General features: G+C 37.8%; 1 protein-coding gene across 1 annotated transcript in view; it reads left to right on the forward strand.

The window, feature by feature from the left end:
• The window catches only part of rab30 (RAB30, member RAS oncogene family), a 63,307-nt gene that overhangs the window by 37,056 nt on the left and 7,653 nt on the right, over window positions 1-18,598 (forward strand). Inside the window, exons 3-4 of the mRNA XM_039744294.1 lie at window positions 5,748-5,831; window positions 17,159-17,342. Of these exons, the coding sequence (XP_039600228.1) occupies window positions 5,748-5,831; window positions 17,159-17,342 (268 nt within the window). The remainder of the gene's footprint in view (window positions 1-5,747; window positions 5,832-17,158; window positions 17,343-18,598) is intronic.

Here is an 18,598-nt window from a genome sequence, read left to right on the forward strand (position 1 = left end):
TCAGTCTCGCACCCGAACACCCTCACAAAAAAAACCCACAAGCACCTCGCAAAACCTCCGCCCCCTTCTCCCGGAAGCACATACACTGGGTTAAATAGTGCAGGTGAGATGTGATATATTAACAGACGTCCTTCGGTGGTCTGCAAACTCCTATTTGCACAGTTTGCACAAAACCACGTTTTTATCAAGGCTTCCGTTGGGTAGTCTTTTGAAATGAAATTTGCCTCCGATCAGTCCTAGCAACACGCTTTCTTCAGACTCTTCCATTTTTGTAGCTCTGATGTGTGCATCAATGTAATCGATGTACCAGGAAATCATGCACTGACAAAAGTTCCCATTTGCTTGGAATGCAAATTGTGATTAAATGCGTTTTAAATGAAAAACTAAACAAAACTATTAAAGTAGCTGGAAAGACTAACTGAAATAAAATAATAATTTACTAAAATATTTTTAGTTTTCGTTTTTGAATGAATATTCTTGCCGTTAGTCTTTAACCCTTGTAAGTTTTAACTCTAAAACAGAAAGTCATCCACCACAAGCCGCCCGCATATATTCATCCAGTGAACGGCAGCTGGTGACGGAGGGCGGCAGTTCACACAGCATTTGCGGTAACAGAGCAAGCCAAGTGCGGGTGCGTAAAGCGTGAGAAATAGAAAGCGATTTGCATGCCGTCTTTCTTTGTGCTTGTTGTATATCAAAATGTAATTCAAACAGCTGAAATCAGAATGTGCTGGTCAACAAAACATTTACCATATGGACAGAAAAATCACAAGTGAGTAACGTTTCAGTTTATTTCTCCGGTGTCTGCTTTTTGTTGACAGCAATTCACTTCACAGAGGAGAAATCGTTTTTACGTAGTATAGAGACAGTAAAGTAATCATGAAAAAAATTTTGATGAATCTTGACATTATACATGTAGACTAACCAGTGTCCAAAAATACTGTTTTTTGGAATTGTGTGTGTACACACACGCGTATGTCTGTGTGTAAACACGCAAACTCAAAAACGCAACTAGATGGATGAAATGCGGCATGTGGTTTTTACACCACTATTGTAGTTCTTTATTCATTTTTGGGCCAAATCCATCACCCGGAAGTGGTACTTTACCTGAACACATTCTCGATTTTTTTTTTTATTTATACAGCTGCAGAGTCCAATTTATTCAACTTTACTTTTCTAAAAATTGTTCAATATATTATTACTTTGATTTGTTGTTGATGGTTCCTTAACGTACATAATATAAAAATATAATCATTGTCTTGCGGTTTACTCCTCAAATATCCATCCCCATATCTGAGTATACAAGAAAGTCTAGGGGAGACCACTCCCGGTTTTTGAAAATAAAACGGCACTTATGGAGAGACTGACGTGGGCATCATACAAGATCAGCATATTGTTGCTGACCAATCACTTTTGATTTAAAAACATTGTTTAATAACGAAGCAATACAAACAAAGGTAGAGAGTCTGACAAGTGATGAAAAACTAAACATACTAATGGGTTTTTGTATTTATTCCATACTAGCAAAATACCCGCACTTTGCAACGGAGAAGTAGTGTGTTAAAGAAGTAATGAAAAAGAAAAGGAAACATTTTAATAATAACGTAACATGATTGACAATGTAATTGTTTTGTCATTGTCATGAGTGTTGCTGGCATATATATATATATATTGTGGTCCCTTGTGCCTCCACCAGACCGCAAGGGGGCGTCCGCCCTGGTTATGTTGGGGGCCTCGGGTAAAGGGCTTGGAAGCCCAGCCCTGTAGGGACCCGTGGCCACCGCCAGGCGGCGCCCCAGTGCCTGAATATCCCGGGAGCCCAGCACTTCCGCCACACCAGGAAGTGCTGGGGGGAAGACAACTGGGGACACCCGGACGGCTTCCGGGTGCGCAGCCGGAACTTCCGCCACACCGGGGCGTAGCTATAGAGGAAAGCAGCTGGAGCCCATCCGGGTTTCTATTTAAGGGGCCGCCTCCCTCCAGTCATCGGCAGAAGTCGGGTGGAAGAGGACGGAGCTGGAGGGAGGACTAGAGGCGGCCAGGATAAAGGCAGTGGAACTGTGTGGCCTGGACATTGGGGGAATCAGTGCTGGAGGCACTGGGGTTTGTGAGTGCACGAAAACTGCAAATTGACTGGTAAATAAACGTGTGTTGGGTGAAATATGATGTCCGCCTGTGTGTATCCGGGCACAGCGCCCACTATATATATATATATATATATATATATATATACACACACACACACACACACACATACATGTCTACATACTGTATATAGACACACACATATACATACATATATATCTCTCTTTCTGTATATATCTATATATATCTATCTATATAATCTATATATCTATATCTATATCTATATCTATATCTATATATATATATATATATATATATATATATCTCTACTTTGGGGTGCGAGCAGCTGTTACTGGGGGTGCCACAATCCATCGAGGAAGAAAAATTAAAAACATTATTTGTACAAAATGTTAATTTATCTATCCATTCCTAAATAATTAAATGGGCAGGCTATTTCGTATCAGTGCAATACGCTGCTAGTTAAAACGGATGACTCCTGCTCTTACGTGCACTTAGTGCTGCGTGGGTATTATGAACTATTGTATCTGTTCAAGTTCTATTTAAATTTTAAATATAAGTAATTTTTATTTAGTCGACAGAAATATGTTTAGTAGGAATGTAAGTTAAATTTAGTCATCATTGCATAAATTTTTCTTCACCATAGAAATTTAAAGACTAAATTCAACTTCCATTTCTACCAAAGATATTTCTGGCGACTAAATAGAACCTACTTTTATCCAAATTCGAGCTATAGAGCTGTCGCCTGCCTGCCTGCCTGAATAAGTCACCCTCACTTCGCTCTTACTTTTTTATCGTTCATTTAATCATGGCTAGTTGCGGAAAAATTATAAAATGGAAGGGGGATTACACTGAGTATGGCTTTACCAAAAGAATTATTGATGGCGAATAAAGTATTCATTATTCATAAAGCTTGAATTGGTGATCTGCTTTTCTGCGTTACCCTCATATTTTTTCATACTTCTTCTCAAACCAAGGGGGTGGGAGGGTAAAATGAATCGGGAAGCGCTGATCAATGTAATCGGTGTACCAGGAAATCATGCATTGAGAGAAGTTCCCCTTTGCTTGGAATGCAAAGTGTGATTAAATGTGTTATTTTTTAATGCGTTATGGAGCACATGCATCAAAGCTTCTCAGCTGTGCTTGTGCTAAGAAAAGGAAACATTTTAAAAATAACGTAACACGATTGTCAATGTAACCTTTTGTAAGTAGTGCCTGGAGGATTCAGACTGTGGAGAAACTCTAGAGTCAGTGAGTGAGTGAGTGAGTCAGTGAGGGCTTTGCCTTTTATTAGTATAGATTTATTAATTTATCTGTCTTAGTTCATATTCAGAACTCAAAATACCTGATATGGTGAAAGTAATCCATTAGCAGAATTATATTTTAAAATATTTGTCTCCCTTTTTTCAATGTTTTTTTCTCTCTCTCTCTCATATAGATAGTTGAAATATATTCTTTTTGTTCTTAACATCAGCCTTATCATACATATTGCATACCAGGGATTTTTCCTGCCTTGCATCCAAACCTGCTGCGGTAGGCTATAGGTTTCCTGTGATCCTGATCTGAATAAACCGGTTTAGATAATGTATATATTGTTCTTAATCTCAGATGCGGTCTCTGTCGTTTTATGCCTGTCCGTACACCTATTACCTGCTCTTGCTCTGCTCATTATGGGTTTATTGTTCTTATGGTGGGCTATTCAAGACTCACCACCTCTAACCTTGACACTACATGCATGCTTTTCTTTGTTTCCCTCAATACAGCTAGGTGTGGTCTGCACATTGATTCAAGTCTAAGAGCCCTGTTCTTCCTAATCCCCCATGGTTTTCATGACAAGATATTTTAAGATTTATAAAATTGTGTAAAATTGTTCATATTCAGTGTCTAGTTTTGATTATGCTTGTTTTTATCAGACAAAAACAAAACCAGATAGTAAACCAGACAGTGTAGTAAGTTTCCACTAACATCAAACTCATATCCAAATCTGTTAAGTGCACAGTTCTGTCTGATTGTGACAAAAAACCAACTCCATAGGAGCTCCATGCCATATTTACTAAAACTAAAAATGAAACTAATATATATATAAAAATAAAATAGAAATGTCTTTGTGAAATAAAAACTAAACTAAAACTAAAAATGCACAATGAAGGAAAACTAAAACTAAACTGAATTTCCAAGTAAGGTCAGAAAAAATACAGAAATAAAAACTAACATAAAAAGGCAAAACTATAATAACCTTGGTGCACACACATCCTTGCTGTCAACACATATAAAGCATATAAGGACAATACGGAGAATAGACACCCAAAGGCGCTGTAGAGAAAAAAAGGCAGATAATAGATTGTGAAAGCAGTGTAATTTGAAAGGCTCAAACAAACGATGGCGCGATACACATGCAGTGAAAGTTACAGAATATGAAACCAGTAAAATTCGAAAGTATTGCAGCGTCCCAGCCGGGTTGCGGCTTTTTTTGGTTTTAAGTGACTGTTCAGTCTGATTGAGGGAGGGCGGAGTACAGCACGGAAGACTGATTGCGGGGTATTGATTGATGTAGTAAGTGGGGTGCGAGATGCGGGGGATGAGGGATTTGAGAGGGTACTAGAAAGTTGTGTTTGGGGTTACGAAGTCAGCGATTGTTCAAGTAAAACTTTTGTGAGAAAACGAGGTCAGAAATAAAAGGCAAACAGTAGAGTCTTTTCGCATTTGCATCATTCTTATGCACAAAACGTGGATTTACACAATAATAAAACCATACGCTATGAGAATCTGTGGTCCCGCAACAGTTAAAGCAAGGACAAGTTGAATTTCAAAGAATACACAATTCAGTCAGGTGTATATTTATGATCACGGAGAAGCGATGCAAATTTTAACAGGCAAAAAGAAAGATAACGTATATATTCCGTGAGTAATATTACACACCAAAGGAGATCGTGATATGCCATTCATATTAAAATGTTTACAGTTTACTGTGAGAATAGCTTTTGCTATGACAATCAATAAATCGCAGGGACAAACATTAGAAAAAGTCGGATTATATATTAGAGAAACAGAAACAATATTCACTCACGGGCAGTTATACGTTGCATTGTCACAATGTTTCTCCAAAAAATATTGTTTTTAATGAAGCTTTAAAGTAAAAGTGCAAATAATGAAATTGAAACAATTCCAAAGAAAAAAAAATTTTAATTGTATATCTAATTAACCAAACACAGGGGTTGGCGAGCGAAGCATAGCCCCCTGGTATTTTAAAAGATGAAAGCAGGACTAACCTGTTTTCATTTACTTCAGATATTATTCCTCATAATAAACTGTACAATTTTTCTGTTGAATTTCTATTGAATTTACTTAGAACAATTTGATATTTACCCATGTTCTCTGCTATGTATTATTTATTATGGATGAGAATGTGTTGATGGTTGAATTCAGGTGATGTCCTGTCTAAATTTGATTAACCTTGCTGGCAAATCTTGAAAATAAAACTTGAACTGAAATTACCTATAATTAATTTAAAATTTAAATTGACAGAAATGTTCAGTTACATTTATGTTTTTGTGGTGTTAAAATCTGAATATTAAAATAAACTGATAATAAGTACCAAAACAGTGTTATCTAACCATCACAGGTATTATTTTTTCATATTTTAGGGTCTTTTTCCACCAGGTCAAGGGGCCACTATAGGAGTGGATTTCATGATTAAGACTGTTGAAATAAAAGGGGAGAAAGTTAAGGTGAGCTATGACACAGTGATGTTGTTTTTCTGAGCTTTTTAGAAGATGTTGGTAAAATGTGCTTCCGACTTTTTATAATAAATAATGTATTAAATAATCAAATAAATTAAATTAAATGGTACAATGGGAAGTGTTATATCACAGTATTTATACACCTGATTAAATTTCAAGTTGAAATGCTTACTATGTGCAACTGTAATATCCTTGCTGTCTTCTTGTGGATTTTCTCCTGGCCTGTCTTTTTTTTTTTTATAAAGTTACTAAGGAGTCAGTCGTAGGCTAGCTGATTTAATTGATTTTATTAAACTGTTCTGGTGATTGTATGAGTGAGTTTAAATACTACTGTAAAATCTGAATGCTAACAAAATTAATAGAAGCAATAATAAGTAAAATGTCCAGTCACTGTCCCCGACAGTCAGCTTCATTTGAATGGTAGAAAGGAAAAGGGTACATCAGGACACTTTCACAAACATTTATTTTGTCATCTATTAAATTACATGTTGACTTATATACAAATACACAATCACTTCATATATTAAAATTAAAAAATGGGGGGATGGTCTCGTCTGATGCGAGGGGATGGTCTCGTCCGATGTGAGAGATGGACGTCTGAAGTGGAGCTCTGCTAGCAGCGGTGTTATTTTTCATATTATTTGCTTATTATCCGGAGATATCCTGTATTTATTCAACCCGAGAGGGACTGCTACAGTATATGTAAGCATATATAAACATGGCCAACAAGAAAGGGGGTCTGAAAGAATCGAAAACTACAGCTACACCTAAAGCTAAGATCAGCAAGCCCTAGTTCAAGATATGGCCTTTCAGAGACAGACCTGGATCAGATGGGCAAAAGTACAGATTCCTCGGGACCACAGTCCGCTACATCGTCACCGGCTGAGAGCGAAAAGGGGAGCGAATGTACGATCGTGAGTGCAGATCTTCATAGCTCGCCGATCGGAGAAGATCACCTGAAACTGGAAAAGGCCTTGCAGTCCGCGGCTTCAGCTACTCCACGCGAGCAGGGAGCAGCGGGGACACTGGCTACAGTAGAGCCTGCCGCTTCATCTATGGTACAATAAAGCACAATTGAAATGTCTAAACTGCAGTTGATGTTCGCTGAGCTCATGCAAGATATAAAGAAAAGCGAGAAGGCAAATGAGAGGGCAAGGGTCAAGGCAAATGAGAAACTGAGACAGGAGTTGAAACAGGCAAATGAATGGTTGCGACAGGAACTGCAACAGGCAAACGAAATGCAGCGGCTGGAACTGCAACAGGCAAATGAAAGGCTGCGACAGGCAAATGAAAGGCTGCGACAGGAGATGCAACTTGAGCTGCGACAGGTGCTGGGTAAAATTGAAGAGCACATTCAGGAAAACTCGGTTAAACTGAGCACGCTTACTGATCAATTGGAGGATCTCAAGGAGACTTCACGACTCGGATTGAAATAGCCGAAAATGTAGCTGCCCGTGCCGAAGAAAAAGCAGTAAATATCAGCTCGGGGACAGACTGGCTGCTTTGGAAGATGGAAGCAGAAGGTATAATCTCAGAATTGAAGGTCTTCCTGAGAATCGAGAAAGTCCAAACCCTATGAAATTCAGCTGAACTTTTTCTAAAATAATCGGGACGACTTTAAAGCAGAATCTGAGATAGCAGCGCTTACTGCACGCGGATCAAACACCGTTAGATCCAGATCTTTTATTATTCGCTTTGAAGATTATCATTTAAGCTAGAGGTGATGGCACTCCTCAGAAACAAGCAAGATATTATATATGAAAATAACCACATTCGTATCTTCCCTGACTTCTCTCCAGCAACAGCTACTAAACGCACAGCCTTCTACAACATTAAACAGCGGTTAGCCAACATCAAATACAGCCTCTTGTATCAGGCCAAACTGAAAGTGGAATTGCAGGGTCAATTCTATGTCTTCGTTAGCAAGGAAGAAGCAGAAAAGGAATTAAGAAAGCTGATCCCGGGACTATTCTGATACATAATAGTGAGTCATGGCCGTTAATGATATAGCAAGGATTAATAATCTACTGTCTGATCTATTTGTTTAAAATACGGGTTTTTATCATCATATATTCTCATTATTACTTAGTATTACTAGGGCCTATCTGTTTATGTTTTATTGTGCTTAATTACTTTTTCTTTTTTTTTTTTCTAATTATTTCATCTCTACCCTAAACGAGACTGTTTAATATCATACCTTGGTTTATTGTTATTGCTATTACTGCATTAAGACTTGTTATGCTTATTCTGGACACATTTTAACACCATCCCCCAGGTTTATTATCTGGGTGTATTATCTTAATGCACTAAAATTGCTGAAGACTATATATATAATTTTAAATGCAAAATTTTTTTAGACTATATTGGCAATAGATATCTCTATCTTTTAACCCTAAAGCGCATGGGGGCTTGTTTTGCTTTGGACGTGCTCTGTCTCTGGGTATGTCAGAGGACTGGGACTGTGTGAAGTGGGTTTTAGCCTCACTTGGGGAGGCAAAAGGGAGGGTGGGGGGTTAAGGGGGGAGAGAAAGGAGAGCAGGCTTGATCTATACCTAATCTATCCTCTTAATCTTTATAACTACCAACGTAATAATAAGCTGCATGGCAACAACTCTAGGGGAAATAGGAAATTAAGGCCGAAGCTGTCTCACTTCCAGTTAAGACTATAAAATGACATCAAAAACTCAGAATCAGTGTCTCCATGATGGGACAGTTAACTTGTGAGCTGGAATGTTAAAGGCCTGAATCACGAATTAAAGAGAAAGAAAATACTCTCTCACCTAACAGGTCTAAATGCTAAAATAGTATTTTTACAGGAGACCCACTTACTAAGCAAGGATCAGTTCCGCTGCAAAAGACTGGACTGGCCAAATGTTCCATTCTAGTTTTACAAAGAAAACTAGAGGTGTGGGAATTCTCATACATAGAACAGTACCATTTGTAGCATCAGATGTAGTATTGGATCCTGAAGGGAGATATGTAATGGTCATGGGAGACTTATCTAACTGTAAAATGATTTTGATAAATGTTTATGCACCTAATGTTGATGATAAGGAATTTATACAAAATTTATTTGCATCCATTCCCAATCTGAACACTCATAAAGTTATAATGGCTGGGGACTTTAATTGTGTTCTAAATCCACTTTTAGATAGGACTTCTCCACAGGGGAACGCATCTAACACGCAAAGATAATTACAAAGTTTATAACTGATCACAACTTATCAGACCCCTGGAGGTTTTTAAACCCAAATTCAAGAACATATTCTTTCTACTCACCAGTACATCATTGCTACTCAAGGATTGATTACTTCTTTATAGACAATAACTTCTTGCCTATGATTAAATCTTGCAAATACGATGCTATTGTTATTTCTGACCATGCACCTATGATCTTGGAGCTAAAATTACTAAGCCCCATACACTCACCCCAGATGGCCTCAACCCGCTTCTATTAGCTGACGAGAATTGTATGAATTTATATCCAAACAAATCAAATTCTTTCTAGAGACAAATACATCCCCGAGATCTCTGCAGGAATACTCTGGGAAACTCTTAAGGCCTTCTTAAGAGGACAGATTATCTCATATCTTTCCCACAGAAATAAATCCGAAGCCAAGAAAGTAGCAGAGATAAAAAGCGAAATTACTAAAATAGATGAAGAACATGCCAGACTACCAAGCAGACTCTACATAGGAAGGCAGGCTCTACATTCAGAATTAAACCTCTTGACAACTAAAGAAACTGAACAACTAATTTATAAATCCAGACATCATTACTATGAACATGGAGAGAAAGCTAATAAGCTTTTAGCTCAACAAATTCACAAGCAAGAAGTGCGCAATGCAATCTCAGTAATCACCAACGCGAACGAAGATAAAATCATCGACCACAATAATATAATGCACACTTTCAGAGACTACTATAAATCCTTATATACTACTGAGTTTAAAGAAGACAATACACAATCTAATGCATTTCTGGATACATTACAGATACCACAAATAGACACTTTTAGTGTGGAGGAACTTGATAAACCTCTGGCGTTATCAGAATTACTAGATGCTATAAAGTCACTCCAAGGTGGGAAAGCAGCAGGCCCTGATGGCTACCCTGCAGAATTTTACAAGAAATTCTCCGCTCAGCTAGCTCCCTCCTACTAGCAACATTTACAGAAGCCAGAGATAACCAATCTCTTCCTCAAACCTATCGTCAAGCACTAATCACCGTTTTTCCAAAACAAAATAAGGACTTATTACAATGTGCATCATACAGACCAATTTCACTTCTGAATAACGACGTTAAAATACTCTCTAAAATCATAGCTAGAAGGATGGAGAAAGTGCTCCCCTCGGTAATATCACAAGACCAAACTGGATTTATTAGGGGCCGACACTTATCTTCAAATCTTCGACACCTGTTTAATCTATACTAATAAAAGGCAAAAAGCCCTCACTGACTGACTGACTCATCACTAATTCTCCAACTTCCCGTGTAGGTAGAAGGCTGAAATTTGGCAGGCTCATTCCTTACAGCTTACTTACAAAAGTTGGGCAGGTTTCATTTCGAAATTCTACGCATAATGGTCATAACTGGAACCTATTTTTCTACATTTACTGTAATGGACTTCAGCTCATGGCCGTGGGGGGCGGAGTTGCGTCTGACATCATCACGCCTCCCACGTAATCACATGAAATGACTGTGAACAGCTACTGCGGAAACAAAGCATGGTCGGAACCGTAACTTTAAATTAAGTTTATAGACACACTCCCGCTGCCGTTTGTCATGCCTACAACCAATGTGGTATTTGCGAGATACAAGTTTAATGAAAAGACACGAGGTATAAACGAGACTTTGGATCACTTTGTAACGGAGTTAAAATTGCTGTAGCAAGAAACTTTTAAGTACCGGGTCTTAGGTAACTTTAAATAAACCCGTTGACATCGCGAGATCGCACAAGCACAGCTGAGAGGCTTCGATGCATGTACTCCGAGCGGTAAAATGACTTTGCAGGACTGGAAAACATAAAGTTAAGATCATGCACACGCTACCGCTAAATGTTCGCAGGCAATTTCCACAACAATCCCGGGAATGCCTGTTGAACATCTTACATTGACGAGTACCGATTTAGGTGGTGAACACTTCAATGAATGAAACCTGTTATCTTTACAACGGTTGACAAACACGGAATATAACTTGAACACAACACATGCTCCAAATACGAACCTGATTGCAAGAAATAATGATAATCAAATCCTTGATGACAGCAACACTCATAACGGTCACAAAACTATTACTTTGACAATCATGTTACGTTATTTTTAAAATGTTTCCTTTTCTTAGCACAAGCACAGCTGAGAAGCTTCGATTCATGTACTCCATAACGCGTTAAAAAAATAACGCATTTAATCACACTTTGCATTCCAAGCAAAGAGGAACTTTTGCCAGTGCATGATTTCCTGGTACATCGCTTACATTGATGCACACATCAGAGCTACAAAAATGTAACAGTCGAAAGAAAGCGCGTTCCTACGACTGATCGGAGGCAAATTTCATTTCAAAAGACTACCCGACGGAAGCCTTGATAAAAGCGTGGTTTTGTGCAAACTGTCCAAATACGAACCTGATTGAAAGAAATTATAATCAAATCCTTGATGACAGCAACACTCATAACGGTCACAAAACTATTACTTTGACAATCATGTTACGTTATTTTTAAAATGTTTCCTTTTCTTAGCACAAGCACAGCTGAGAAGCTTCGATTCATGTACTCCATAACGCGTTAAAAAAATAACGCATTTAATCACACTTTGCATTCCAAGCAAAGAGGAACTTTTGCCAGTGCATGATTTCCTGGTACATCGCTTACATTGATGCACACATCAGAGCTACAAAAATGTAACAGTCGAAAGAAAGCGCGTTCCTACGACTGATCGGAGGCAAATTTCATTTCAAAAGACTACCCGACGGAAGCCTTGATAAAAGCGTGGTTTTGTGCAAACTGTCCAAATACGAACCTGATTGAAAGAAATTATAATCAAATCCTTGATGACAGCAACACTCATAACGGTCACAAAACTATTACTTTGACAATCATGTTACGTTATTTTTAAAATGTTTCCTTTTCTTAGCACAAGCACAGCTGAGAAGCTTCGATGCATGTACTCCATAACGCGTTAAAAAAAAATAACGCATTTAATCACACTTTGCATTCCAAGCTAAGGGGAACTTTTGTCAGTGCATGATTTTCTGGTACATCGCTTACATTGATGCACACATCAGAGCTACAAAAATGTAACAGTCGAAAGAAAGCGCGTTGCTACGTCTGATCGGAGGCAAATTTCATTTCAAAAGACTACCCGACGGAAGCCTTGATAAAAGCGTGGTTTTGTGCACACTGAAAAGCAAGCAAAATTAGATACATTACAGAAAGCGGACTTTGTGACTCTTACTGGGGATCATTGGACTTCCGTGACCGTTAGTAATTCTAATTACATCTACTTACAAAATGTTCAATGATCACACTGTTTTAGCCTAATGTACAAAATAATTTTGGCTAAGGTTACTCAGAGATTAAAGGTGAAGCTGGTCAAATTACCTTTTATGTTTCTGCCTTATTTTTTTAAGAAGAAACACTTTATGTTGAAATTTTTGTTATTATTATTTAAAGACAATACCATTATTACTTAAAATACCACTTTATTTTTAAGTCAGCCCAATTTTAGCCAGGGATGATATTTTTGTTTCTGTTTTGAATTGAAATGCAGTTTAAAAGCATTTTTTTTTCAGAAATTAAAAGAGCTTGAGTTTACAATATTCATGTCCATGTCTATTATTTGATTCTGTCACCCACTAAAACCCTTTTAAATTAAAAAAAAAACATTTGCTATTTGGGGCAAATTTTCATGTGTGATTACATACAATTAATCAGGATTAATTATTACATATTCTCTAATTAATTAGATTCATTTTTTTAATCGAGTCCCACCCCTAATTATATATATATATATATATATACTGCTCAAAAGAATTAAAGGAACACTTTTTAATCAGAGTATAGCATAAAGTCAATGAAACTTATGGGATATTAATCTGGTCAGTTAAGTAACAGAGGTGGTTGTTAATCAGTCTCAGCTGCTGTGGTGTTAATGAAATTAAGAACAGATGCACTAGAGGGGCAACAATGAGATGACCCCCAAAACAGGAATGGTTTAACAGGTGGAGGCCACTGACATTGTTCCCTCCTCATCTTTTCTGACTGTTTCTTCACTAGTTTTGCATTTGGCTACAGTCAGTGTCACTACTGGTAGCATGAGGCGATACCTGGACCCTACAGAGGTTGTACAGGTAGTCCAACTTCTCCAGGATGGCACATCAATACGTGTCATTGCCAGAAGGTTTGCTGTGTCTCCATGCACAGTCTCAAGGGCATGGAGGAGATTCTAGGAGACAAGCAGTTACTCTAGGAGAGCTGGAGAGGGCCATAGAAGGTCCATAACCCATCAGCAGGACCAGTATCTGCTCCTTTGGGCAAGGAGGAACAGGATGAGCACTGCCAGAGCCCTACAAAATGACCTCCAGCAGGCCACTGGTGTGAATGTCTCTGACCAAACAACCAGAAAGACTTCATGAGGGTGACCCAAGGGCCCCATGTCCTCTAATGGGCCCTGAGCTCACTGCCCAGCAGCATGCAGCTCGATTGGCATTCACCATAGAATATCAGAATTGGCAGATGCACCACTGGTGCCCTGTGCTTTTTACAGATGACAGCAGGTTCACCCTGAGCATGTGACAGAAGTGAAAGGGTCTGGAGAAGCCATGGAGAACATTATGCTGCCTGTAACATCATTCAGCATGAGCAGTTTGGTGGTGGGTTAATGATTGTCTGGGGAGGCATATCCATGGGGGACCGCTACAGGCTTGACAGAGGCACCTTGGCTGCCATTAGGTATCAGGATGAAATCCTTGGACCCATTGTCAGACCCTATGCTGGTACAGTGGCTCCTGGTGCACGACAATTCCTGGCCTCATGTGGTGAGAGTATGCAGGCAGTTCCTGGAGGATGAAGGAATTGATACCATTGACTGGCCACCACACTTTCCTGACCTAAATCCAATAGAACGCCTCTGGGACATTATGTTTTGGTTCATCCAATGCCACCAGGTTGCACCTTAGACTGTCCAGGAGATTAGTGATGCCCTGATCCAGATCTGGGAGGAGATCCCCCACAACACCATCTGTCATCTCATTAGAAGCATGCACCGATGTTGTCAGGCATGTATACAAGAACACAGGGGCCATACAAAGTGCTGCGTACAATTTTGAGTTGCTGCAATTAAATTTTGGCAAAATGGACTAGCCTGCCACATAATTTTTCACTCTGATTTTTGGGGCGTCTTTGAATTCAGGGCTCTGTAGGTTGATCATTTTCATTTCCATCAAACGATGTGGCATCCTTTCGTTCCTAACACATTACCCAGTCTATATCAGTATAGATATCCAGGAGGATTTCTTTTTCCCATTAAGATCTGATGTGTTTTCAAAGTGTTCCTTTAATTTTTTTGAGCAGTTATATATATATATATGCCAGCAACACTCATGACAATGACAACACAATTACACTGTCAATCATGTTACGTTATTATTAAAATGTTTCCTTTTCTTTTTCATTACTTCTTTAATACACTACTTCTCCGTTGCGAAGCACGGATATTTTGATAGTGTAATATACTCACCAACTAAATCAAACACCCCAGAAATAATATTATCATTGGATGCAGAAAAAGCATTCAACATGATTGAATGGAAATACCTTTTTACTACATTGGAGAAGTTTAGGTTTGGCTCGAACATTTGTGCATGGATTAAATTACTGTATATTAACCCAGAAGCTTCAGTTTGCATCAACAACATTTGCTCAGACTACTTTAAACTAGAACGTAGTACTAGACAAGAATGCCCCTTGTCACCGCTGCTGTTTGCAATTGCCATTGAACCACTGGCAATACATTGTCAAAATACTGATCAGATAAAGGGGATTAGCAGAGAAGAACAGAAAAGAGACTGGAACAGAAAATTTCATTATATGCAGATGATATGGTACTGTATATATTGGACCCAGAAAATTCTGTGCCTGCAGTCTTAACAGCACTCACAGAATTTCTAAAGATCTCTGGTCTCAGAATTAATCTGAATAAAAGTGTACTCTTTCCAGTGAATTCTCGAGCATATAATATTAGATTAGATACCCTACTTTTTATCATTGCAGAACAGTTTAATTACCTAGGGGTAAACATCACAAGTAAACATAAAGCTCTTTATCAACAAAATTTCGCCGTCTGCATGGAAAAAATTAAACAAGACTTGCATAGATGGTCAACCCTTCATCTTACACTAGCTGGAAGAATTAACACTGTTAAGATGAATATTCTTCCTAAGTTCTTTTTTTTATTTCAAAACATTCCAATATACATTAATAAATCATTATTTAGGCAATTAGATTCAACAATAACCTAATTTATTTCAAATTCAAAACATCCACGCATCAAAGGAGCGACCCTATAAAGACAAAAGGCAGAAGGCGGCATGGCTCTACCTAACTTCCAGTTTTATTACTGGGCAGTAAATATACAGGCAATAAGAACCTGGACACAAATAGAAGAACATACACAGGCTTGGTCCGCAAGAGAAGTAAAATCCTGCAGTACTTCTTTGTATTCCTTGCCCTGTGCTCCAATAAACACGTTATCGGCAATATACTAATAACCCAATTGTGCTCCACTCACTTAGAATATGGAACCAGTGTAGAAAGCATTTTAAGACGGAGAAGCTTATATCTGTGGAACCTCTTCAAGAGAACCACCTCTTTCAACCTTCGCAAACATATGCAGTTTTTAATATCTGGAAAAAATTTGGAATTAACTTGCTTAGAGATCTTTATATAGACTACATCTTTGCATCCTATGAACAATTACATTCCAAATTTAACATTCCAGCTACACATTTCTTTCACTATATTCAAATCAGGAACTTTGTTAAACAGAACCTTCCAGATTTTCCTCATCTTGCACCCTCATCCATGTTGGAATAATATAAGATCCAAGAGGACACTGGGAAAAAGATCTCTCAATTAATATATCAGAAAAGGAGTGGAAAGCAGCAATGCAGAGAATTCACTCGAGCTCCAGATGCACTAAGCATACAATTATACAACTCAAAATTATATGTCGAGCACATCTGTCTCGACTAAAACTCTCCAAAATGTTTCCAGGGCATGATCCAACCTGCGAACGTTACAACCAAGTCCCAGCCTCACTGGGTCACATGTTTTGGTCCTGCACCGAATTAACATCATTCTGGACCAAAATGTTAAATTACCTTTCAGACAGCCTTGGTCTCACAATCCCTCCTAACCCATTAACAGCTGTGTTTGGGGTTCTTCCAGAGAGGTTTAAAGTGGAGAAAGACAAACAAATTGTGATTGCATTCACTACACTTTTGGCACGCAGACTTAATTCTGATAAACTGGAAGAACCCAAACTCTCATCTTTTAAGTCAGTGGGAAAGCAATCTGTTATACTATTTAAAATTGGAAAAAATGAAATACTCAGTTAGAGGATCCGCACAGACTTTTTTCAAAACATGGCAGGATCTACTCAGTAATATTTTAAAATAAGCTCATAAAGCACAGAGAATTTATTAATTTAAGTATGTTTACAAGCCTTAAATTTAACACCGTGTCTCTCCCAGGGGTGGGGATCGATCTGTCCTTAACTCAATTTCTCTTTTTGTAAAAACTTGTCTGATTTGTATGGATTGCAATAAATTTGATAAAGAAAGAAAAAAAAAAATTAAAAAATGTTAACACGCATTCAGAAAAGCTTGCCTCATTTAATACAAATGAAGATTATTAGGAAATTAGCAATTACATCATTTCAGAAATATCTTTTTTTCCCAAATGCAACAACAGGAGTCCAACACATCTAAAAATTGGATAGTCTAGATATTTGACTGTTTGGATAATGGTCTTTTGAAAATGTCTATTTCTTTCATTGAGGTTGGTTTTGTTCAAACTTCAGACATTATCATGTTGACAAAGATGAACTAGAAACGTTTAGTGGAACTTCAAGTAACTTTTGTAAATTATTTGAATTATTGATCGAAAAAAGTACCATATATTAATATTTCAAATGTTCTATTTTTATTTTAAATTATGTTTTGTGAAAAGCAAAAAATGAAGTAGCATTAATACCTTTTTGTCTGTGTCTTCAGATTGGCAGTATTAAATATTAAAATGGTTTGTCATTGTTTTGCAGTTGCAGATTTGGGATACTGCAGGTCAGGAGCGGTTTCGTTCTATTACACAGAGCTACTATCGAAGTGCTAATGCATTAATTCTGACTTATGACATCACGTGCGAGGAGTCTTTCCGATGTCTGCCTGAGTGGTTGAGAGAAATTGAACAATATGCCAGTAATAAGGTGGTGACTGTCTTAGTAGGTAAGATTTATTCCTTTTTTATTCTCAAGCTTCTAAACTTTTGAAAATGATAGTTGAGAGTAATGAGTCTTGTAAAGTCTAATTGCAAAAGCTGATGGAATTCATAGTAACATTTACACACAGAATTGTATACCCCATGTTTATTATTTTGGTTCGGTGGTAACAACCAATACTGAATATTATTTAAAGTTTTTATTTTTACTTTGCTATTTAGAATATTTTGAAACTTTTTTTAAACATTTTTATACCACACTGCCGACTTGAACATCACATAAAGGGATCATTTTCCTGCAGATCATCTATTGTTGTCTACCTAATTCTCTGCATGAAATGTCCCGACACTGCACTCTATGTGGGGGAAACTGGACAAACACTCTGCCAGAGAATGAATTTACACAGATTCCACATTAAACATGGCAACACAGATGTTCCTGAAGCAGCCCATTTGATCAGACATGGACACTGTGAGAGGGACTTTAAAGTCACAGTGCTTATGGGCAACTTTAAAACACAGCGAGAGAAAAGAATGGGAAGCTAAACTCATGTTAAAATGTAATGCATTACAACATGGCTTGAATAGAGACAAGAGTTTTATGGCCAAATATGAGGACTGTTTGCATCTCTCAGACTGACACAGACAACCTAACTACAGTCCCACATTGTTTTGAAAAACTCATCACAAATTTCAAAGGACTTTGTTGGACAGTTATCTTATCCAAAGATCTTGACCATACATTGTTCTTCTCTCTCTTGTTAAATTAATCTTAGCCTGCATGAATCTTATTAATTTTTTACATTTAAGATTTTTCATTTAAAAATTTACCAATGTTGTTTCTTGTCCTAGAGTGTATATAAACACAGGGAACTTCGGTTTCTGTATTACATCTTGCCTGAAGAAGGGGCCTGAGTTGCCTTGAAAGCTTGCATATTGTAATTTTTTTAGTTAGCCAATAAAAGGTGTCATTTTGCTTGGCTTTTCTCTACATTCATAATGGCTACATACTACATAATTCTATTAAACATCATAAAAAAGGTTGTGATTGACTGCCACTATGTTCAGAGATTGCTCCTGCCTTCTTCACTGTTTGATGGTATTTCTATTTAGGATTATTGTGGAAACTGAAAAAATATCGCAGTTTGGCAGGAACAACCCTCAAAACACTATGACACACACTGGTTAAGTTGGTGGTGTGCTCGCCTGTTATGATGAGTTTACTTGGGAAGGCTCAGAGAACATTTTAGAAACTGGACTTTCT

Source organism: Polypterus senegalus, chromosome 2 (genome assembly GCF_016835505.1).
Source record: "Polypterus senegalus isolate Bchr_013 chromosome 2, ASM1683550v1, whole genome shotgun sequence".
NCBI lineage: Eukaryota > Metazoa > Chordata > Cladistia > Polypteriformes > Polypteridae > Polypterus > Polypterus senegalus.